At 44.1% G+C, this 23128-nt stretch overlaps 1 protein-coding gene across 2 annotated transcripts; it reads left to right on the forward strand.

The window, feature by feature from the left end:
- Positions 1 to 6987: 6987 nt before the first annotated feature.
- DYRK2 (dual specificity tyrosine phosphorylation regulated kinase 2) lies at positions 6988 to 18561 on the forward strand. 2 transcript variants are annotated; one of them, XM_034062954.1, is made up of 3 exons: positions 6988 to 7219; positions 7985 to 8121; positions 16319 to 18561. In XM_034062954.1, exons 1-3 carry the CDS (start codon positions 7165 to 7167, stop codon positions 17918 to 17920), a joined length of 1794 nt encoding a protein of 597 aa, XP_033918845.1. In that variant the 5' UTR covers positions 6988 to 7164; the 3' UTR covers positions 17921 to 18561. The 2 variants fall into 2 exon arrangements, with proteins under 2 accessions (XP_033918845.1, XP_033918846.1); XM_034062955.1 differs by lacking the exon at positions 7985 to 8121.
- The last annotated feature ends 4567 nt before the right edge of the window (positions 18562 to 23128 follow it).

Here is a 23128-nt window from a genome sequence, read left to right on the forward strand (position 1 = left end):
CCAGCAGGTCAACCCCCAGCCTGTACTGGTACATGGGGTTGTTCTTCCCCAGGTGCAAGACTCTACACTTGCTCTTGTTGAATTTCGTCAAGTTTCTCCTGCCCAACTCTCCAGCCTGTCCAGGTCTCGCTGAATGGCAACACAGCCTTCTGGTGTGTCAGCCACTCCTCCCAATTTAGTGTCGTCAGTGAACCTGCTGAGGGTACACTCAGTTCCCTCATCCAGGTTGTTGATGAAAATATTAAACAGCACTGGTCCCAGCACCGACCCCTGAGGGACTCCACTAGTCACAGACCTCCAGCTAGATTCTGTGCCATTGACCACAACTCTCTGCCTTCTTCCTTTCAACCGGTTCTTGATCCACCTCACTACCTGATCATCAAGCCCACACTTCCTTAGCTTATCTATGAGGATGCTGTGGGAGACAGTATCAAATGCCTTACTGAAATCAAGAAAAACCACATCTACCGCTCTACCATCATCCCTCCACATAGTCACTTCCTCATAGAAGGCTGTAAGGTTGATCAAACATGACTTCCCCTTCATAAAACCATGTTGGCTGTTCTTAATAACCCCCTCATCCTTGATATGCCTAGAGATGGAGTCAAGAATAAGTTGTTCCATCACCTTTCCAGGGACGGAGGTAAGACTGACTGGTCTATAATTACCCGGGTCCTCCTTCTTGCCTTTCTTATAGACTGGTGTGACATTTGCCATCTTCATCAGGCACCTCTCCCATTTCCCACGATTTACCAAAGATGATGGAGAGTGGCCTAGCAATGACTTCCGCCAGCTCCCTCAGCACCCGTGGGTGCATTCCATCTGGACCCATTGATTTATAGATGTCCAGATTGCATAGCTGATCCCTAACCCAATCCTCATCTACCAAAGCAAACTCCTCCTTTGTCCTGACTCCTTCTGGGGCTACAGGAATCTGGGGCCCCTGGGGAGAGTCTGCAGGAGTAAAGACAGAGGCAAAGAAAGCATTCAGCACTTCTGCCTTCTTTGAATCCTCTGCCTCCAGGGCACCCACCTCATTCAGCAGTGAGCCTATATTGCCTCTTGTGTTAGTTTTATTTGCTATGTATTTGAAGAAGCCCTTTCTATTGTCCTTAATCCAACTAGCAAGACTAATTTCCAAGGAGGCCTTAGCTGTCCTAATTGCCTCCCTACATCCTCTAACAACTGTCCTATATTCCTCCCAAGTGGCCAGCCCCTCTTTCCATAATCCATAGATTCTCCTTTTCCACTTGAGTTTGCCCAGCAGCTCCTTGTTTAACCACGCTGGTCTCCTAGATCCCTTACTTGATTTCCTACTCATTGGGATGCTCTGATCCTGAGCTTGGAAGAAGTGGTCCTTGAATGCTGACCAACTATCATGAGCCCCTTTACCGCCTAGTACCCTTTCCCATGGGACTTCCCTTAGCAGTTGATTGAAGAGGCCAAAGTTGGCCCTTCGTAAATCCAGAACTGTGGCCTTGCTAAGTATTCTATTCCTCCCATACAGGATCCTAAACTCCACCATCTCATGGTCACTGCAGCCAAGGCTGCCATTGACCATCACCACTTCAACTAGACCCTCCTTGTTGGTGAGTACTAAATCTAGCAGCACTCCTCTCCTAGTTGGTTTGTCCACCATTTGCATTAAGAAGTTATCGTCAATGCACTGGAGGAACCTCCTAGACTGTGCATGATTGGCTGTGTGAGTCTTCCAGCAAATATTAGGGTAGTTAAAATCCCCCATGAGGACTAAGGCATGTAGTTGCGAGGCTACTTCCAGTTGCCTGTAGAAAGCTTCATCAACTCCTTCGTCCTGATCAGGAGGTCTATAATAGACTCCCACAACTGTATCTCCCGTACCAGCCTGTCCCTTAATTCGTACCCACAGACATTCCACTTTCTCCTCATCTGCCCCTGGACAGAACTCAATACATTCTAGTCGCTCTCTCACATAAAGAGCAACTCCACCACCTTGCTTTGCTGACCTATCTTTCCTAAAAAGGACATAGCCATCCATGAGCACATTCCAGTCATGTGAGCTGTCCCACCATGTCTCTGTAATTGCCACTAGGTCATAACCTTTAGAGCGCACACAGACTTCTAACTCCTCCTGTTTATTCCCCATGCTGTGTGCATTGGTGTACAGGCATTTCAGGGAGCGAGCAGAGCACGCTGATGGCACCCTTGGGAGGTGGGAGGCCTTTTGGTCTTCATTAATAGTAGAACAATGCCTCACTAGTTCAGCTACGACCCCCTCGCACTTTGAATCTAACCTGAAGCTCTGTGAGTTAGCTCTGCTAACTTTCTCCTGTCAGGTACCGAATTCTTTTTTCTGTCCTGGGAACTGATGTCTGTTGATCTCATCATGTATAGTATTGGTCAGGAAAGTGCTGTTATGTTCAGTTGGCCAGTATCAGAAAGAATAAAAGTTTTGTGGCCACAATGGACATAGTTCAGATTCCTAAGCGTAACACTTGGCGTGAAAGAATTAATCCTTGCTTTGTCTTTCAGTATTTAGATTTTGTTTTCTTCTTTTCTTTGTACATCTGAGACTATGATTTTGAAGAAGGTTTATTTGTAACCAAGGTATTTTGCAATTAAATTAGCATGTTCCTCCTCTTTAGAAACCTAAATACTACACGAAAGAGGCTTTTAAACTGAAGTTTATTGTACTGCATTCAGAAGGAATCGAGATGGGCATGCCCTCAGCTTGAGTTCCACTTCAGCTTCCATCAGGCACTGTCCATGACAGCAAATGCCAGGATGGATTGCAGATGGGGAAAGAGATGGAGCAAGAGGAATAGAGGCATCTAGGCAAGCCCATGCACACTTGGAGGCTGAAAGACTAATGCCGAAAGCTTACAACACACACAGTTTTAGAAAGGGAGTAGCTGGACAGGTACCAATGTAATGTGATCCCACTGACTCAATTAAAAGACTGCTTACTATGTGATAGACTAACTCATTTTTTCACACAGTATTCATGGTGGTCACACATTGTTTTGACAAACTGTGGAAGGCACACTGTGAATGGAACACCTGACTGGAAAGGGGTTGAAACAGGACACCCGATGGGCTTTCTCCTATCTTGGTATTTAGGTATAATAACCCCAGAACATGCATGAAGCTGTCTGTGCCTTTGACAGGGAAGACACATTTAAGATGAAGTGTGAGCTCCTGCAACCCCTACGAAAACATAATTGACAACAATTTCATTTTTTCTTACCCAGCTTGAATGTGAACAAGCTTCTTCCCCATTCCCCTCCTTAGATTAACTAGAAAAGTGTCTTTTTCTTGCCATTCCTGCAACACTTAAGGCATCTCACAAAGAACACTAATATTATCACAGTGTTTGATACACAGATACTTTTGGTGTGCAGACACTGCGTGTAAAAATGATTGGAAAATACTTACAACAATCAGTAAACAGCATCTGTACACCTGGCAGAGGTGGGGAAGGGACACTGTGAGTGCCTGTGTACATATGGGGGTATTTAAAGAAGACAAAGCTTTCTTTCCGCTACAGTGAAGGGAAGCGATTAGGTGGAAGTGGAAAGGAGAAGGTATGATTGTCTTCTCTGCATGACAGGAGGGGTTAAGGAGACTGTTTATTTCTTTGTACCAGTACAGGAAATGTGTTTGTTTATGCATCTATCTGTGTCACTGGAAGAGGCAAAGGGATGGATATTTTTTTTCCTGTTGCTTAGGCATAGGAAAAGGGGAGATTTATTTTCCTTTTTCTGTGGAAGGGGATGAAGGGAGGTCTGTCTACATACCTACCAGCAGCTTCAAAAAGGCAAATACGCGTGGTCTGTACAGACTTCAAAAAGGGTTGAGTGTAGGTAGGAGAACTCTTTCAACACTGTCCCAAGCTGAGCAAATGTCTAAGTATCTATTTTTGGTTGTAATGACGCTCAAACTGACAAACCAGGAATTCAAAGCATTGTACTCCATAAAGCACTTTGTACAGTTCATAGAATCATAGTATAGTTAGGATTGGAAAGGACCTCAAGATCATCTAGTTCCAACCCCCCTGCCATGGGCAGGGACACCTCACACTAAACCATATCACCCAAGGCTTCATCCAACCTGGTCTTGAACACCGCCAGGGATGGAGCATTCACTACCTCCCTGGGCAACCCATTCCAGTACCTCACCACCCTCACAGTAAAGAATTTCTTCCTTATATCCAGTCTAAACCTCTGCTGTTTAAGTTTCAACCCATTACTCCTTGTCCTGTCACTACAGTCCCTAATGAATAGTCCCTCCCCAGCATCCCTGTAGGCCCCCTTCAGATACTGGAAGGCTGCTATGAGGTCTCCATGCAGCCTTCTCTTCTCCAGGCTGAACAGCCCCAACTTGCTCAGCCTGTTTTCATATGGGAGGTGCTCCAGTCCCCTGATCATCCTCGTGGTCCTCCTCTGGACTTGTTCCAACAGTTCCATGTCCTTTTTATGTTGAGGACACCAGAACTGCACACAATACTCCAAGTGAGGTCTCATGAGAGCAGAGTAGAGGGGCAGGATCACCTCCTTCGACCTGCTGGTCACTCTCCTTTTGATGCAGCCCAGGATACAGTTGGCTTTCTGGGCTGTGAGTGCACACTGCAGCTGGCTCATGTTCATTTTCTCATTGACCAACACCCCCAAGTCCTTCTCTGCAGGACTACCATGAATTTCCTTTTTGCCCAACCTGTAGCTGTGCCTGGGATTGCTTCGACCCAGGTGTAGGACCTTGCACTTGGCATGGTTAAACTTCATGAGGTTGGCATCAGCCCACCTCACAAGTGTGTCAAGGTCCCTCTGAATGGCATTCCTTCCCTCTAGCGTATCAACAGAACCACACAGCTTGGTGTCATCGGCAAACTTGCTGAGAGCACACTCAATTCCATTGTCCATGTCAGCGACAAAGATATTAAACAAGATCGGTCCCAACACCAATCCCTGAGGGACACCACTCGTTACTGATCTCCAGCCGGACATTGAACCGTTGACCACAACTCTTTGCGTGTGCCCATCCAGCCAGTTCTTTATCCACTGAGTGGTCCATCTATCAAATTGATGACACTCCAATTTAGAGACAAGGATGTCATGTGGGACAGTGTCGAACGCTTTGCACAAGTCCAGGTAGATGACGTCAACTGCTCCACCCCTGTCCATCACTTTTGTAGCCCCGTCATAGAAGGCCACCGAATTGGTCAGGCAGAATTTTCCCCTTAGTAAAGCCATGCTGGCTGTCACCAAGCACCTTGTTGTTTTTCATGTACCCAAGCATGCCTTCCAAGAGAATCTACTCCCAGATTTTGCCAGGCACAGAGGTGAGACTGACTGGTCTGTAATTCCCCGGGTCATCCATTTTCCCCTTCTTGAAAATGGGGGTTATATTTCCCTTTTTCCAGTCATCAGGAACTTCACCTGTCTGCCATGATTTTTCAAATATGATGGCCAGTGGCTTTGCAACTTCATTCACCAGCTCCTTCAGGACCCGCGGATGGATTTCATCAGGTCCCATGGACTTGTGTACATTCAGGTTCTTCAGATGGTCTCGAACCAGATCCTCATGTACAGTGGGCCCAAGGTCTAGGTTTTCACAGTCCCTGCGTCTGCCTTCCAAGACTTGGGTGCTGCGGTCAGAGCCTTTGCCAGTGAAGACCGAGGCAAAGAAGCCATTCAGAACCTCAGCCTTCTCCAAGTCCTGTGTAGCCAGTTCTCCCGAAAGCTTCCAGAGGGGGCCTACATTGTCCTTAGTCTGTTTTTTAGCCACTACATACCTATAAAATCCCTTCCTATTATCTTTAACATCCTTAGCCAAGTTTAATTCTAACTGGGCCTTAGCTTTCCTAACTTGGTCCCTAGCTTCCCAGACAACATCCCTGTATTCATCCCAGGCCACCTGTCCTTGCTTCCACCTTTTATAAGCCTTTTTTTTCCTGTGAATTTTTCTCAGCAGCTCCTTATCCATCCAAGGAGGTCTCCTGGCCTTCCTGCTGCACTTCCTTCTGTTTGGGATGCAACACTCCTGAGCTTGTAGCAGGTGATCCTTGAATATTAACCAAGAGTCTTGGGCCCCCTTACCCTCAAGGGCTATATCCCATGGAACCTTGCTAAGCAGGTTCCCGAAGAGCCCAAAGTCTGCTCTCTTGCAGTCCAGGGCAGTGAGCTTGCTGCACGCTCTTCTCACTGTCTTGAGGACCTCAAGGGAGATAATGCCCCCCCGCAATCTCATTTCCCTCATCCTAGGTTGAGGCACTGGGGACTCCAGGGCAGTCCCAAAAGCTCTTTCAGGACTCCCGGATAACCTCGAAAACTCTTTTCCCTCCCTGCCATTTTTTAGGGCTGCATCCCATTGCACGTTTCAGGTTATGCACGGTGCCACCTTTGTCCTCCCAGTTTGACAGCAGTGACCCCCGCTGCCTGAGCAGTCGGTGATCCCCCACTCCTCTCTCTCCATGCAGGGGCCAACCTCCCCTCGGCATCGCCCTCTCCCCGCCGCACAGACCGGCGCTGTCGGAGCTGGGGACGGGCCGGGCTGCCCTGCCCCGGGCGGGGCGGGGGGCGGCGGGGAGCGGCGCAGCCTGCCTACCGTCGGCCAACATGGCTGTGACCGCGGAGGGTGACGGTTGGGTGGGAGGGGCTCGGGAGACGGCCGTTGGGGGGGCGACGAGGGGAGGGCCGGTGCTCCGGGGGAGCGGCGGGCTGCGCCGCCGCCGCGGAGCGGTAACGGAGGGGAGGGAGGTGGCGGGGGAGGGAAGAACTGAGGGAGGGAAGGAGGGAGGAGGCTGTCGGGGCGGGGACTGCCCCTCCAGTGCGCTGTTTGTCGCTGTTCCGCCGCGCGAGGAGGAGGGCCCTGTCCGGCCGCCTTCTGTTGCCCCCCTCCTCCGTGCGAGGGGACCGGGGCGACCGGGGAGGGGCGGGGGAGGTGATGAGCTTGGGCCGGGGGCTGCGGCGGCGGCGCGGCTGCTGCTGCTGCTGCTGCGGCGGCGGGAGGCGACGGCGGGGCATTGGAGGGTCTGTCCGGCCGGCCCGGGGCCAAGGGGATGCAGCGGAGGACGGGTCTGGGTGTAGCTGATCGGAGAAGAGAGACAGCCGCCGACCGGAGAGGCCGAGGAGCAGCGGAGGAGAGCCACCCTGACATGCCTTTTCCTCTCCCTCCTCTTCAGCGGCCATGTTAACCAGAAAGCCCTCAGCTAGCGCCGCCGCTGGTGCTGCCTACCCAGCCGGTAAGCAGAGGGCTGCCGTGACCACCACCGCCACGCGTCGGGGCCGTGCGGGGCTGGAAGGGGGGTGAGCTCGGCCGCCCCTCTGCTGCCGCCGCCGCAGTGGGGACGTGCTCGTCGGAACAATGATCCACCCTGCCCCCGGCAACCGAGCCCGGGGGCCGGCGGGGGGCTTCGTGCTCAGCTCCGGCGGGCCCTTGTGTCTCGTGCGGGGTGGCGAGTTTGCCTCGGGGAAGGGAGGTGGGGGGAAGAGGAATCAGTTGGGGAAACGACCCGGGAAAAACCGGGAGTCGCGGCGTTTGCCGGAGCGGCCGTGTTTGACAGGGGCAGCGGTGCTCGCCTGCTCTTGCCGCTGCAGACTTGTGAACTCCTGGCGGTTCCCCGGCGGCGCCGGGATTTCTCCGGGCCAGACTGCTCGGGGGGGGGGTTGGAGGGGGTAAAACGGGCGGGCGGGCGTCCAGCCCCGAGGCGTGTGCGGGGCAGAGCCGGCTCGCTCTCCCGGTTAGGCGCCTGCCAGTGGCGGGTTAATCTCGGATGAAGGGTTTAGCCGGGCGAGCACGGCCTGCCCGCGCTATTAGCCGGATCGGTGCGTGTGTGCGCCGCGGCGGTGATTAGCTTTTAATGGCTTCTGCCTGAAGCAAGACGGGTGGTGGTGCCGGCGAAACGCCGGGGCCACCGCCGCCGACCCCCCCCCCCCCCCCCCCCCGACGGCTTCGCTGCCTGCGGGGCCGCCGCTGCTCTCCGCGCTCACTCCTCTGCTCTCCGCAGGCAGGGCAGGGGACAGCGGCCGCCCGCTGCAGTCTTCCCCGGGCACCGGAGCCGGGGTCCCCCGGGCAGGAGCTGGAACCGGTCCGCCGTCACCCCTCGCATTGCCGCCGCTCAGGGCCAGCAACGCTTCCCACACGGTGAGCCGGGGTCGGGGAGGGAGACCGGGGCGGGAGCTGAGGGAAGGGTCGTCCGGCCGCGGGGGCTTGCCGCGCCACTGCCTCTGTGTTCACTGGGTGTTCCCCACGGCGGGATCGAACTCTCACGGGCGCCGCCGCGGGTGCCCCGTCCCGCCTGACGAGGCGCTTGGTGCTTGAGCAAAGTGCATTTAATTCCTGTAGACTCCGATCAAATGTGCGGTTGTTGTGAGGCTGGGACTCGGTGACTGGACTGAGAAGCAGCCTTCCCCGCCCCCAGCCCCTTTCAGTCTGGTTTTGCGTCTCATTTTCAGTGACAAATTCGATCTCCCACACTCGCACAGAGGAGCTGTTCCGGTAAATGCATTTTTTGAGATTACATTGTTTTGGCAATGAGGTTAGTCACTGTGATTAAAGTGAACTGTAGTGAAAAATGAAGGCGGCTCTCCCCTTATATGTCTGATTAGCTCAGGCCGATAGCTGCCCTTCCCTTGAAATAGCTATCACTGTACTCGTCGACAATGATTGGATAAATCCGACTTTATTACTGCAGTAGTTTACCTAAAAAAAATAAGCACTGATGGCATGAAAAGGATGTTGTTTTCCGGTTCTGTGATATATCACATTATCTCTCACTCATAGTTAATCTACTAGGAATGAAACTTCCCAAGTATGCCACTATATATGGATGAGACAGGGTATCTGTCCTGAAGGCACGACAGAGGGAGGTATCTATATGCTGTCATGTTATCATTAAATATCTGAAATTTTTATTGCATACATTTCCTTTTAAATTATGAGGGATTTCATACTGACCCTGAAAGGTATTGATGGCATACTTTCCTTAGAATTAATGAATTCTTCATGGATGCTCGCATACTATCTTTGTAAACATATGGCAGAGCTTTAAATGGTAACGTGATTATGGGCTAGTGGAAGGTGAAACTGTGCATTTATGTGTTAGTGTTTCAGTGACTTCCTATGTACCTTGAGTAAAAGCATCTTATTCAAATCCATTTATAGAAAGAACTGGCATAAATAAAAGGTAAAAAAATCACTATATGTAGGCTATTCTCAAAAGGAATTATGAATATTCTGCTCATTCAAGGCGGAGCTGCATATTTGAGATCAACATAATTGTATATTTATGTAGCTAGGGTATGTGTCTGAATTGTTCATTAGTATCAAAGGCCAGTTTTTTTCACATTCATGTACCAGTTAAATGCTGGTTGATTTTCGGGTTGGGGCAGCAGCTTAATGTTTTTATAAAAACAGAAAAGAAGGAATGTGGTACAGACAGCCTGGATGCCAGTCATAAAACTGCACATGCAGATGGGCTCACAAATAACAGGGGCCCACATGAAATAGAGCCCAGACTTAATTTAGGATTTGTAAAGGCATGGTGGTCCAGCTATATATATGGGACTACTAATCTGGAAGTATGGAACTTTGGTATTTTTATACATAGATTTATATGTGTGTGTATTATATATAGTGTCAGTGCATATATACCTACATATATAAAGATGAAGTCTTTATGAAAGCATGCAAGGGGTGTTCAAGTTACATTTCTGTATTTTGAGTATTTTTATACATCGTTGTATATGTATGCGTGTGTTTATGTATAGCTTATATGCATGTGTGTGTATATATACATAGAGATGAAATATTTATGGAAGCATACAGGAGTGGCCAAGCATTATATTGCTGTGTTTCATGTCTCTCTAGATTCTGACTGTTAGAAACTCTGCCTTTCTTTTGTGATGCAGAGCTTGCTCTGCAGTATTTATTTAGCCTTGGGTACTATTACAGTAATACCTCAGACTGCCTTTCTGAATTTTGTAAGTGATTATTTTGTGGTTGGCTAACATAACTTTTTGTGGTAAGGATCAGACGTGACATCAGAATACTGTATTTTAACCTAAAAATAAAAGAAAAAAGAAAGGGTGATATCTGTTATGTGATTGTTCTGTAAATTTCAGGCCTACTGACCTCAGATGACCCTGACTGAAATAATTGGTTTTGCATCCCACTACTTCCTCCAATCAGGCCTTTTTAAAATGGGACATTTCAGTTTCCTTAAACTGTTTTCCTTCTTTGTGATCATTTGCTTACTCTGTTCTCATCCCTGTTGTGCATCTACGTGACTTCTGTAATAGCAAAAAATGGGGAACATTTCTCTTTGTTTGAAACTTCAGGAGCTATAGTTTGCTTGAGTAGTTGACGTTGCTGGTGGTTGGATGTAAATGTGTGCATTGTATGTGCATATACTTGTTGCGAAGAGAGACAGAGGTTGAAGATGGATTTTTATTTAAGCTAGAAAGTTTTTCTTTGAATTCAGACAGAGAATAAATCCACCACCTGTGATATTTCTTGCAGTAGCAAGTTGTGATCTAGCCTCTTGTGAAACTGTGGTATCCTACTTTCAAGTGAAGTTTCATTGTTTGGTAGAAACCAGCCACATGGGCAGAAGGGGAGAAGATGTTGTTTTACCCAGGCTTTGTATAACGGGGCAGAGGTTTTAGCTGCAGTCTCTGCAATCACAGCAGCCTTTGTTGCTAAGCAGGCTGCTGGGTTGTTTGGTTGTGTTTTTTTTGGTATGTTTGTTTGTTTGGAATTGTGGCTTCATCCTGGGCTTATTTGTGTCTGCTCCCATCCCTGACTTTCTTTTGGGCTCATGGTGGAAAACAAGAACTCATCTCTAGCCCCTTGTCCTCTCCTTTTCCTTTTCCAAAGTCATTGTTTTCTCTTTTGATATCTTAAGTTCTGGCGTTGATGACTGGCACCTTCTTCTGTTCACTCTCCTGTTTCATCTGGTGTTCGTACATCCACTTGACATGCAGCAGTAGAGATTTATCTTGCTTGCCTGCTGCTCTGCTTGTGTAAATCCCCACCCGTCTGTGAGTCCCTCTCCCAGACTTTTGTCTCTTGTATTCTGCCTACCTCCATCTCTGTTTATTCTTATTTGGCACATATTCCTGCATCCTGCACTCTTCCTGTTTCTCTTGCAATAAAGCAGTCTTAACCTTTTTCTCCTCCTGTCTAGCACTGTAACAACAGCCCATTTACAGTGCATGATTCAGTGCACTCCCTCTTCAATTCCTTTGTAAGATTTCCCTACAGCAAGGCCTGTTTTGTTTTGAAATCAGTGGTGAATGTCTATCAGTATACTTTTGCATCAGTCATTCAGTCTTCGTCTTAAAAAATTTAAATTTTATTAAAAAAATAGTTCACTTGGTAACACAACAGGGATTCCTGGGCTAAATGTGAAGATCTAGTGGGTCACATGCTGCGGTTTTTTACTGCAGGCCGCTGCTTTAAAGCAGGCAAAACCCAATGAAAATACCTTGCAGTTGTGGTGCTCTCATGTAATAAATTGCCATAGGGAATGTTGTTATGTTTGAGTGGAAATAACTGTACTCTCATGATCTGTACTTCACTACGTCTAGGTTTCTTTGTATGTTTCTTCTACATTAAACTTATGTCTAAGGGAAATATGAAGCTATCTTAACTTTTAATGGGGGACTTAGAAATTTGTTTTCCCACAGTTGGTGACTATGCAATGGGGACTGCTGTACATCGGGGCACATCTCTTGTATGTGTACACTTCAGCTTACCTGAAGGTTTCAATTTAGTTTGCATTGACTGTCCTTTTTTTGTTTCAACATGTGTAATGCACATAGGATGTTCCAGAAGTCCTCAGACTTAGTGCATCCAAGTAGTTCTGACAAGAGGAAAAAAATTAGGAATAGGGATCACTCTTGAGGCTTGGTTCTGTCTGAAAATAGCTGCTATATAAAGTCAAAATTAAGTTAAAAAAAAAAAGCTTTTATGGACCAGATACGACATCAGCAAAAAAGATCAAATGGTGTGTTTTTAGTACAGCTGTTGTTCAGCTACAGGCTCTTTAGTACAAGGGCTTACTCTTTTTTGGTGTGCAAACCCATGCTCATAATAAAACCATTATTATAATCCTGTATTATTGCTATTGTGCTAATTAGCACATTATTTTTAGTTCTGAACAGACGAATTCTGTCGAGTTCATTTATCAGATTAAAAAAGGCCTTTGTACATTTACTCAGGCTGTAGTCAACAAAATTGGCAGTGAAGCGTGCTACACCTGATACTGTGTGCCTGTAGCATGTCAAACACAGTAGGGCTGAAACTGGCATGCCCAGAAATGCTGTAAAGAAAGGAGTATATAGTGGAATGTTTATTCTTTAATGAAGTTACTTCTTTGGAACACTATATATATCAGATAAAGACGTCCTACTCCTGTGTAGTGTTACAGCAGGCCATTGTGATTGCTTTATTAATAAGGTTCATTTAATAAACCTTTATAGAGTCTGGTTGACAGCAAAATCTTCTTTTCTGTGGTATGCTGTTTTTGAGCAGCAGTAGTCTTGTAGAAAGTTTTGAAACAGGACATTGCATTGGCTGTGTGTTACTGCAAAGGAATTGCCAACTGCTTTGTCTTCTTGTTGGCATGATGGACTCAGTTTTATGCTAATTTTGTGCTGTTACAGGTCTGTAGTCTAAGTATAATAAGTTACTGTGCTACTTCTGTCCCTAAACCCATTTGTGAAAGCAAAACAAAAACCCAAACCCCAAGCACTCCCACCTCCAAAAAGAAGATGTTTGGGTTTTTTGTTTTGCCTAGTGTCTGTTACTTCAAAGGTTAGGTGAATGTTTTCAGCATAGTCATCAACTTCCATAAACTGAGCAAACTAAAGTTAAAGCAAAATCTAGTGGTGCTTTTGAAGTAATAAAAAACTGTTGAGAGAGGAAAAAATCCGCCATTGTAATGTTTGCTGTTATGTAATTGATGTTGACAGAAGATTCAGGAAGATCAGTTCTTCACCTGTTACTGCAGTACGTCTTATGGAGAAGTGTGCACATCAGTAAGTTTTTGATGATGTGTGCTATAAAAATATGTAAATCTTAGAAGGTGTAGATGGGTGTGAGCGCAGGCAGTGAAATATATAAGTAAGATGCATAAGTGCATGCAGGTTGTCAGCTGTGTAGGTTGTTGGTTCTGGAATTTACAGGCAGAAGTAAAGGTGCAATGTCAGCTCAGACTTATGGTGCCGAATGAGAGGCTGATGGAGCTTCTGTGTGCTGTGAACAGTTTGGTACTGGACTAGAAGTCTGTAGTGCTTTGTAGCTTCCCAAGCCCATTAGTTGTGGTTCAGGGAATTTACCACGTCATTGTGAAGCCTGTGGAGCTTGTAAACGGTGCAAGCCTGAACTTGACAGCAATCTCAGTCAGCCGGTAGCCAGAAGTAGATAGGCAGAACAAAGGGCTGGTGAGAATCCAGCCCTAATCCAGGCTGGAGATAGAAGAGGTGGTGATTCTTGTGCAGGTAGTACCCTGAGATAAGTCCATTTTTCATACTGACTTTGTGGTTGTGATATATCTGATAGCTTGGAAATGCATGATGGAGGGGGAGGGGAGAAGAAGAGTAAACTCTTCTCCCCGACAGCTTTTGGAATAGCGCCTGTGCTCGTTTGGTGGCTTTTGTTCCACAAAGAAAACTAGTGCTACTGTCTGCATCTGCATTTGCATTCCCAAGCAGCAGTTGACTGAAACTAGCAAAACCGGTCACTTTGGATTTGGGGTGAAGCTGGGATAATGCTGGTGATTTCATTCTGCTGCTTGGGGGAAAAAAAAAGCCAGGCTGTGAGCAGCAAGAGAAACCGTGAGGCTGCCTGAAGGTGCAGGAAGCAGAACTACATGTTTTACACTTCAGAATGTGTTTACAAACATGCTTTTAGGAAAAAGGAACTCTTCAGTACCTGATGAGAGTAGACAAATGTTTGTTGTTTTTTTTCCTAGCCCTGATACAAAGCAAATAACTGAAGTTTGAAGAATTCCCCTGTACATCTGTTGAAACAAGCCGTGCTTAGGAAGGGCAGAAAATAGTTAATTCTGAAAACAGGTGACTCAAGTGGAAAAAAAAAACAACCAATAAACTAATTCAAGATGTGAACTGTGGCAGTGTGTACTTGGGTTAAGAATTCTTAAAGATGGTTTTCTCCACTATGCTCTTTCTTTCTCGTTGTCTGCACATCAATATTGTCTGCTCCCCTTTGTCTTGGTATGTTCTGCTTTGTTGTTTGATTGAACAAGTGCCACAGAAGAAACATTTGTACCTGTACTTGTAATCTGCACAGTTAGGCTGCTGCTTCATTGTGCATTTCTTACATTTACAGTTCTGCAGTACTGCATGTGCTGAGCCTTTGATACATCTTACTAACTAGATCTGGTTCTTCTGAGATGTGCCATTTAGCAGCTCTTGGGGCTGAATTACCTTTTTTTTTTTACCAGTAACTGCTGCTTATATAGAGGATCAGGGCACTTCAGACTTGATCTGAAGGAATTACCTGTAGGCTCATTAAGTCCCCTTGCTGATTAATTCCTGGTGCTTTTGAGGCCTCAAACTAGGAAGGGAATGAATGTTGCTATCCCATGTATCTTCACTTTGCTTAAATGTTACAGATGTCTTAGCTCTGGATTGCAGTTGTGTGGTAACTCTTTCTATGAGATTGATCAAATTTGATAGTGTGAGCCCAAATTGATCTTCAAATAAACATCCACAGTCAAACTGTAGTGATGGAATAAAATGAACCAGCTATTCAAAGCAAGTCAAAATGGAATCAGAAGAGAGGTGAACTCAGCAGAAGCAGTCTCCGAGGGATCTTGGGTTTACATTGTGTGAGTTTAAAAATATTACCCAAAGGTGAAGGTGGTGTCCAGCTGGCTACTTCTTGGGAACAAGTTACTGAATTTACAGAAACAAGCTTCTACCATATCAGACTGAGACCTTAACAGAAGCACAAAGTATGCTGCTAAGAGTCTGTGTTGCACATCCTGGTTTTCTCATTAGGAAGTACTACTGCACTTGCAGCACAGATTTCATTGCCTCATATCACAACACACTACTGTCATTTTCTGATTTTGTTTCAGCAGCCTTAAGTGAACAGGGAATGTGTTATCCGTAGCTGTCTAGAAAAGATAAGGTTCAGATTAGAAGTGCTCTCAACCCTGGCTTGATCATCTGTCTGACAGTATCAGTGAACTCTTGGTTAGCAACTTGGCATAAATATTAAGACTGGCGAATCAGCTGGAGAGAGAGAAGGGAAAATCTTCCCACATTTGTGTAAGACCAGGCAGAAGACAAACTAATTATCTGCTACTTGAGAGCAAATGAGGAATTCTAAGGACAGCTATTTTAGTGACAGGTATATGCTCATTTCTTGTTTCACCTTAAAAATAACAGGTTTTGAGCAGGACTTTTTGCCCCCCAGTGCTTCTGGTGTTCCTTTGCTTGAAAATGCTGAATATTCCTGTTTATTCTCTTGTGAAAACTGTGAAGAACAAATATAATTTCTAAAATCAACTAATCCTTTTTTTGATTCCTTTAAAACAAAGTTAGTTTTATATTCTTAAAGGCAAAGATTTTCTTTCCAGTCAAACCTGCATCAGGCCCCAAACTTCATCTTGGTTAAAAATTATTATAAGACTGGTTTGGGAAGGTGCTAAAGGATATGCCTGTGCTTAATTGGCCTGAATGCTTTACTGAATAGTGGCTGCCTCAACTGCAAGCAGTAAATGGCATGTCTTGAACTTTAGATATGTTCAGGTTCTTTTCTTCTTTGTGCATGTCACAGAACATATGTTACTGCTTAAAATTGTGTCTGGAGCTTTTGGTATACAGCAAATTCAGGAACAAGTGAAAATGTTGGTTCTGAGAACAGGTGACTAGGAGAGCCTTAGCCATGTGAGTTCTAGCAGGTATTATATGCTGATCCCCAGCATCAATAGTAGTGCTGCTATATTCTGTAAAGTCTGAGGTCCTTCAGGCATACTGCTTGATGTTACAGGGCTGTTTCCTTGAGGATTCCTTGGAGGAATTGTCAGTTTATCATGGTAGCACATCTGTGATTGCCTAGTTGCAAACAATCTAGAGAGTTGTGAAAGCAGCATTTGAAAAACAAGGATCTGAAGAATTTAATAGTGCCCTGCAGAATCACAATATATGTGCTGTATTTTTTTTAGATTATCTGTGGACTACTGACTTCTCAGCAAATACTCAGTTTTGAGGTGATTTAGGCAGGATGGCGGGTTGCAGAATACATGGTGAAACGTAGAGTTCATGCCTCTCTTGTTAACTGGGTATGTATTTATTTTCGATTTTAGGTTGGAGGCAGTAAGCACACAATGAATGAGCACCTCCATGTTGGTAACCATGGACAAATCCAGGTTCAGCAGCTGTTTGAAGATAATAGTAACAAGAGGACGGTTCTGACGACACAGCCAAATGGACTTACAACATTAGGCAAATCTGGATTGCCAGTGGTTCAGGACAGACAGTCAGAGAGTGCTCACAGACGACAAGGGAGCTCCAGCTCTTTAAAATCTACAGATGGAACAGGGAAGGTGAAAGCCTCTGTTATGACACCAGAGCAGGCAATGAAGCAATACATGCAAAAATTAACAGCTTTTGAGCATCATGAGATTTTTAGCTACCCTGAAATATACTTTTTGGGTCCAAATGCAAAGAAGAGGCAAGGTGTAATTGGTGGTTCAAACAACTGTGGGTATGATGATGACCAAGGGTCTTATATACAAGTACCCCATGATCATATTGCGTACAGATATGAAGTCCTGAAAGTTATAGGGAAGGGAAGCTTTGGGCAAGTGGTGAAGGCCTACGATCACAAGATGCATCAGCATGTGGCGCTAAAAATGGTGAGAAATGAAAAACGTTTCCACCGCCAAGCTGCGGAAGAAATTAAGATCCTGGAGCATCTCCGGAAGCAAGATAAGGATAACAACATGAATGTTATCCACATGTTGGAAAATTTCACGTTCCGCAGCCATATCTGCATGACATTTGAATTGCTGAGCATGAACCTATATGAATTGATAAAGAAAAACAAGTTTCAGGGCTTTAGCCTGCCTTTGGTCCGCAAGTTTGCCCACTCAATTTTGCAGTGCTTGGATGCTTTGCACAAAAACAGAATCATTCACTGTGACCTTAAACCTGAGAACATTCTGTTGAAGCAACAGGGTAGAAGTGGTATCAAAGTGATTGATTTTGGCTCAAGTTGTTATGAGCATCAGCGTGTCTACACTTACATTCAGTCACGTTTTTACCGTGCACCTGAAGTCATCCTTGGTGCCCGTTATGGGATGCCCATAGATATGTGGAGCTTGGGTTGTATTCTAGCAGAGCTTCTGACCGGTTATCCACTTTTACCTGGAGAAGATGAAGGAGACCAGCTGGCTTGTATGATTGAGCTCTTAGGCATGCCTTCTCCAAAACTCTTAGATTCATCCAAGCGAGCCAAAAACTTTGTGAGTTCTAAGGGTTATCCCCGCTATTGCAGCATCACAACCTTGTCTGATGGCTCTGTAATACTTAATGGTGGACGCTCTCGAAGAGGAAAACTACGTGGCCCACCAGAGAGCAGAGAATGGGGTAATGCTTTAAAGGGATGTGATGATCCCTTGTTCCTGGACTTCTTAAAACAGTGTCTAGAATGGGATCCTGCTATTCGTATGACACCCAGCCAGGCTTTGCGGCATCCCTGGCTGAGGAGACGGTTGCCAAAACCTCCAACTGGGGAAAAGGCTTCTGCAAAGAGAATTACAGAGAGCACTGGTGCTATAACGTCGATTTCCAAGTTACCTCCGACTTCAAGCTCAGCTTCAAAACTGAGGACTAATTTGTCACAGATGACAGATGCCAATGGGAATATTCAGCAAAGAACAGTGTTGCCAAAACTCGTTAGCTGAGGCTGAGAAACCCAATGCTGTTAGTACGAGAGATACAATGTGGCTGAGCCTTATTTGTATGAAAAGGTAGCTCAGATATACATTTTTATTTGCTCAATAAATTTATTAATTTGTATCTTTCAGCACTCATTTTAAATGTAAGAAATGTTGATTTTGTTTTTATAAAAACACGGGGACAATGCTTTAAGTTTTTATACTTATTTTTTAAGATGTTTGTCTTCTACAGTACAACTAGCCTTACTGTAACTAGTGTGACACAGTAATAAACATCAGTGGCAGGCCACTGGTTACAAGATGACTGTCATGCATTGCAGCGTGGTGTCAAAGGTATTATCCTTTCTCTTCCATGGTTCATATTAGGTTTCACCTGGGGTAAATTTGTAAGGGTCTACATTTTGGATTTTATGGATATGCGAACACTGACATGCCTGACTGAGCTCCAGGGAGAATACTCAAAGAAGTACGGTTAAGCACCTGTAAACTTGTAATTTAAAGTGGAGCTGTAGCATGTTAGCATTGTCATTTTCTATATGGTAGCCCAGAGAAAATAGTGGTATTACTATGATACAGTCACCTCCTATGGAATGCTTTTTCTACTCAAAAGTAATGGGTTTGGTTAAAATGAGCATCTAAATATAATGAAAAAAAAAAAAAGGATTTCCAGGACTAAAATGACTGTCTCACGCTGTGTGCTGTGTGGTAGAGTGAGAGGAACAGGCACGCTCAGAAAGCTTGAAGGTGGAAGTATGTCTGTTCCTGTAAATCTGAAAAGTATATAACATTGAGCGTTCACACTGGGCTTCTCTTGGGTTTTGTTTTTTGTTTTCCTTTCCTGTTTTCTTTCCTGATGTGCAGCTTGGTCTCCCGAAATCACACAGGCAGAAGTACTTGTTCTGTCAATTTTATACTGTAACTTCCAGACTGTTATGCTACATGGATTTCACAGATAGCTTTCATTTCTTCTGACCATATTTGTTTGAGCTAATGTGACCTCTCTGGTACATTTACAGTCCAGATCAAACGTACATGCAGGGGCAAACGCTATGTTACTTCATTGCTTTCTGTAAAGAACTTCACTCTAGAGAGTGTAACTGTAGATGGAAAGATCCTGAGTGGAAAGACTCAGTTGGCAGACAGCATCCTAGAAATTTTCTGGTACAGGGAATTCTCAAAGGAGTTAAATGGTTGGAATTTGATTTAATCTTTGGCACTTGTAGCTGTAAATCAGCTTTGGAGGGACAGTTAGAGGTATGTGTAGATTTGTTCACATGTGTGCTAATGCTCGATTTTTCTTCTTTTAAGCATTCATGGAAGAAAGATGGTCTTTACTGAGGAATAATATCTAAACCTATGAGAGAAATACACGTTGTAGCATGTTTTCAACAGGAACGATTTGAAATGCAAGATAAGTTGTCATCACATACAATGGCAGCAGTGGTCTACATTGGATATATAAAACATGAGCAAGGAATTTTAAACAAAGTAAAACATAATCTGGAAGGGTTTATGGACATTAGAGCAAAACATTCTAGAATGGATTTCATTAAACCTCAATAAATTTACGATAAGCAACATTTATATGCACAGATTTTACTGAGTTACGTGTACAAATTATGAAAAATACTTAAAGCATGGTCCCCTGAGAGGCCAAGAAAGTTTCCGGTTAAGTTCTCCTTCATAGTCATTAATGTACCACTTACTGCTTAGTTTTGGTTGGTTGGTTGGTTTGTTTTTAATTTAATGTAAGACTGGGGGAGGGATAAAAATACAGAATGACAGAATTCTCAGGAAACATACCGCTTCACTTCTTGCCAAAAAGTCAACACCTAAAGAAGCTCCAAAAATAATTTTGAAGTAGAGAATGGAATTTGTTGATTGATAACTTGTGAAAATTACAGCATCAGTTGACTGTGTTTCTCTTTGTTTTCTTTTCTAAATAAGATTGTTTCCTGCCTCTAGTCAAATTAAATTATTTAGTGTTAAATGTTCACAACTTTATACAATGTGTGTAAGTGCAATATGTAAACATGTATGAAATCATGTTAAAAATGAAATATAGTAATACAACTAAGAAAAGTGGCTTTTGGAATATGAATATCTGGTAAGTTACGGTCAGTAAGTTCTAAGTCTGGAAAAGAGATATATTAGTTTTTGTATAAACTGATTTCATGACTGTGGGAATACAATAGTGTGTATTTTTCTACAGTAACTGGGAATCTTTACTTCCTCCACCACCTACTTGGCTTTACCACTCCTTTCTACCTTAACCCTTCCTGCAAAAGTTAAGAAATAGGGAAATAGGGATGCTTATGTTTGGGGCGGAAGGAGAGTCACCTCCCTTGATATATTATAAAGAGGGGGCATTGATATATGTTCCTGCCTTTCCTGGCATTTTAAGGTGAAAACATTCTTCATGTGCATGGGTCATTAATGGGCTAAAACCACTAAATATTCTTTTTTCATGTAACCAGTTCTTAATGCCAATAATGCATTTATGATCTAAATTCTTCATAAATGCTACCGGAAACTTTAAGGCCAAAATATAGTGTGCAGAGCTATTTTTTTAACCCAGATACATTGGAACTTCCTGTATACTAAAGGAGCAGCTACATCATGGGTTTTAAAGTGATGTAGCTGCTTTTTATTGTAGCTTATTTATACCTGTAAAAAAGAAGTGGGGGGGGGGGGGGGGGGGGAAGGATGTTGCCTCTTGCTTTGATGTGATTTTATTCTAAGGGCTCTGATATTTAGGCTGATAGAAGTTGGCTTGGAAGCAGTGCTTAGTCTCACATGTTACCATTGTCCAGGGATGTCTGAGCTATTTTCAGATGTAGTAACAGCACAGTGTTGTCTTAGGTTGCAGTCTCACTCGGCTCAGTTTCTTGCACCACTGGAGTGTTCATTACCACTGAAGTGTATTGGAACAACAGAGTGATGCAAGATGTGTAGATCAACAGTAGAGCATGGATTGTGCCCTTGGTGTTAACAATGTGCCTTTTGTTACAAATGCCAGTAGTAGGGCATGCATCTTGGCCTCTTTAACCCTCAGAATACTGGATAGTAAGGGTGAAATCTCTTTAAATGCTGTACCTGTCTTAGAACATCCTGTAGATGATTAAGGCCTTAATAGAAACAATAAGGCAATCGCACTGGTAGGGTGGAGAGGACACACTGATCTTGGAGTACGTTTTGTAAAGGGGTTAAAGATGGCCCTTTCTCATTGGTTGTACTTTAACATCAAATTGATTTTTTTTCCTTTCATGAATTTTTGTTATGGTGACACTAGGCAGTAATCAACTGTATTTGTAAAATTTACCTCAAACTCTTTAGTTTTATAGTGTGATTTAATCCCAGGGCATTTGGTATGAACCAAAGTGCATTCCTTTTATACGTGCCTGGCTCTTATAAAGGTGGCCAGGGATTTTTACAATTTGGGTGCAAGGCACTTAAGCCACTTTTAACTTGGTGGGTGGTTTGGAGTTATAAATGACTTCATGGGAATGTTGAAAACACTTTAGACATAAGTAGCATTGGGCAATATTAGAATCTTTAGGAAAGGGTATGCATTATTTAATGCTTTCCATTTTTTTAGTCTTTTTTTCCATCAATAATGTTCGTGATTAACTACAAAAAGAACTTTTTCTTTCCCAGTCAGCAAAGATTAGAATATTGCCCAGTTTTATGCTATGGTAGCATTTAAATAAAATAACATTTGTGAATTATTGTTTCCAGGGGCTTGTACATCTCTGCTACAAATTGTGATTACTCGATTCAACTGCTACAATTACGTCTAAGCAGTAGCTTGGGTTTTTATTGGGCAACGACTTAGACACGTGACTGTAATATGCTGCAACTGTGTGTACTGAAAACGTGAAAAATGATTGAATGTGGACTGTGTATATATTTATGTATAATTTTCTGTGAGATGCTGCTGTTGCCACTTCACATTAAAGATGTTGTAGTGGGTTTTAATCCTAGTGGCCAGTTCTATGATACTGTATGTATTGTACAGCTGATGACAGGAGTTAAGACTGTTCTAGTGAATATTTGTTACATTTTATTGTTGTGGCCAGAGATCATTTCAGAATAAAATTTTATGTCCTACTTTACTTCTGTCCACTGTAGTTTGGGTTTTTTTCTGGTCATAAAGAGAGCCCTTGGAGCGCTGGCATTTCTTAAACATGGAAAGGCCTGCTCTAGCCTGCTGAAGTCAATGCCAGTGGTACCTTTTGTCCCCCAGCATGCTTACTGCTATCTGTAGATAGTAATTACTCACTGCTGGAGGATGAGTTTGCTGATGCTTTATGTGTCTTGACAGCCTTGAATGTTGCCCAAAGGCTACTTTTGCCCTGACGTTTCTAAAGATCTTCTCAGGACTTGGAAAGGAGTATATTTAGTATTTTATGTGCCCCATTTGACAGAAAACATCTTTGGCAGGAATTCTGCCTGTGTGGGTGTTCAAACTCCTTTTAGCTGCTTTTTAAATATCTTTAATGTGACAATAGATCTGATTTTATAAGAAATAGTTGATTAAGAAAGGTGCCGTGTGTATTCTTAAAAATGCCCACATTTCTACACTGTTTTTTGAGTCAGACTGACTTCTCAGAACATGCCAGACTTAAGTATATGTGCCAGGACAATGAGAGCATACTACACAAAGCTGGTAGGCTAGTCTGAGCTCTGACATACATATATCTAGAATAGTTTCGCTGTTTAGAATTGTGAATAATTGGCCACATTCTCTTTGGTAGTCTCAGTGTACACCCAGACCAGTTTCACTGAAAAGCTTTCTGATGAGGTGAGCCCAGGCTGAAATCAAGGTATTTTAACTACAGTGTGTTCTTTTCAGCATAGTTGGAGATGTTGGAGCACAAAAACCTTCAAGGTTAAAAAACGCTGAACACAGTTTAAAGCTATGAAGAGCAGAAAGCCAAAAATTACATTTTTGTGGATTAAAGCTTATTTGTTAATTACTGTGTTCTGAGAACAAAGGCGCTTTTAGTTCAGCTTTATAGATTTCCTTCTAATCCATCTCTCAGCCTCTCTTCCAGCCTTCTGTCCATTTTGCCAGCTCTTGTACACTTCTGTCACATTTGTTTTTTCATTTGAAGAAGGGTAGAGGCTGTCTCGCCTGATGTCATTATCTGGATTTTGGGTTTTGTCCTTTGTCATTTGCTGAGACACCCAGTAGCTGGTGGGGAAACTGTT

The sequence above is a fragment of the Melopsittacus undulatus genome, chromosome 5 (genome assembly GCF_012275295.1).
Source record: "Melopsittacus undulatus isolate bMelUnd1 chromosome 5, bMelUnd1.mat.Z, whole genome shotgun sequence".
Classification (NCBI taxonomy): Eukaryota; Metazoa; Chordata; class Aves; order Psittaciformes; family Psittaculidae; genus Melopsittacus; species Melopsittacus undulatus.

Coding starts and splice junctions, on each gene's coding strand:
- DYRK2 (XM_034062954.1), top strand. CDS start 7,165: ATGTTAACCAGAAAGCCCTCAGCTAGCGCCGCCGCTGGTGCTGCCTAC. Junction 7,220..7,984: donor TGGTGCTGCCTACCCAGCCG/GTAAGCAGAGGG, acceptor TGCTCTCCGCAG/GCAGGGCAGGGGACAGCGGC. Junction 8,122..16,318: donor CCAGCAACGCTTCCCACACG/GTGAGCCGGGGT, acceptor TTTCGATTTTAG/GTTGGAGGCAGTAAGCACAC.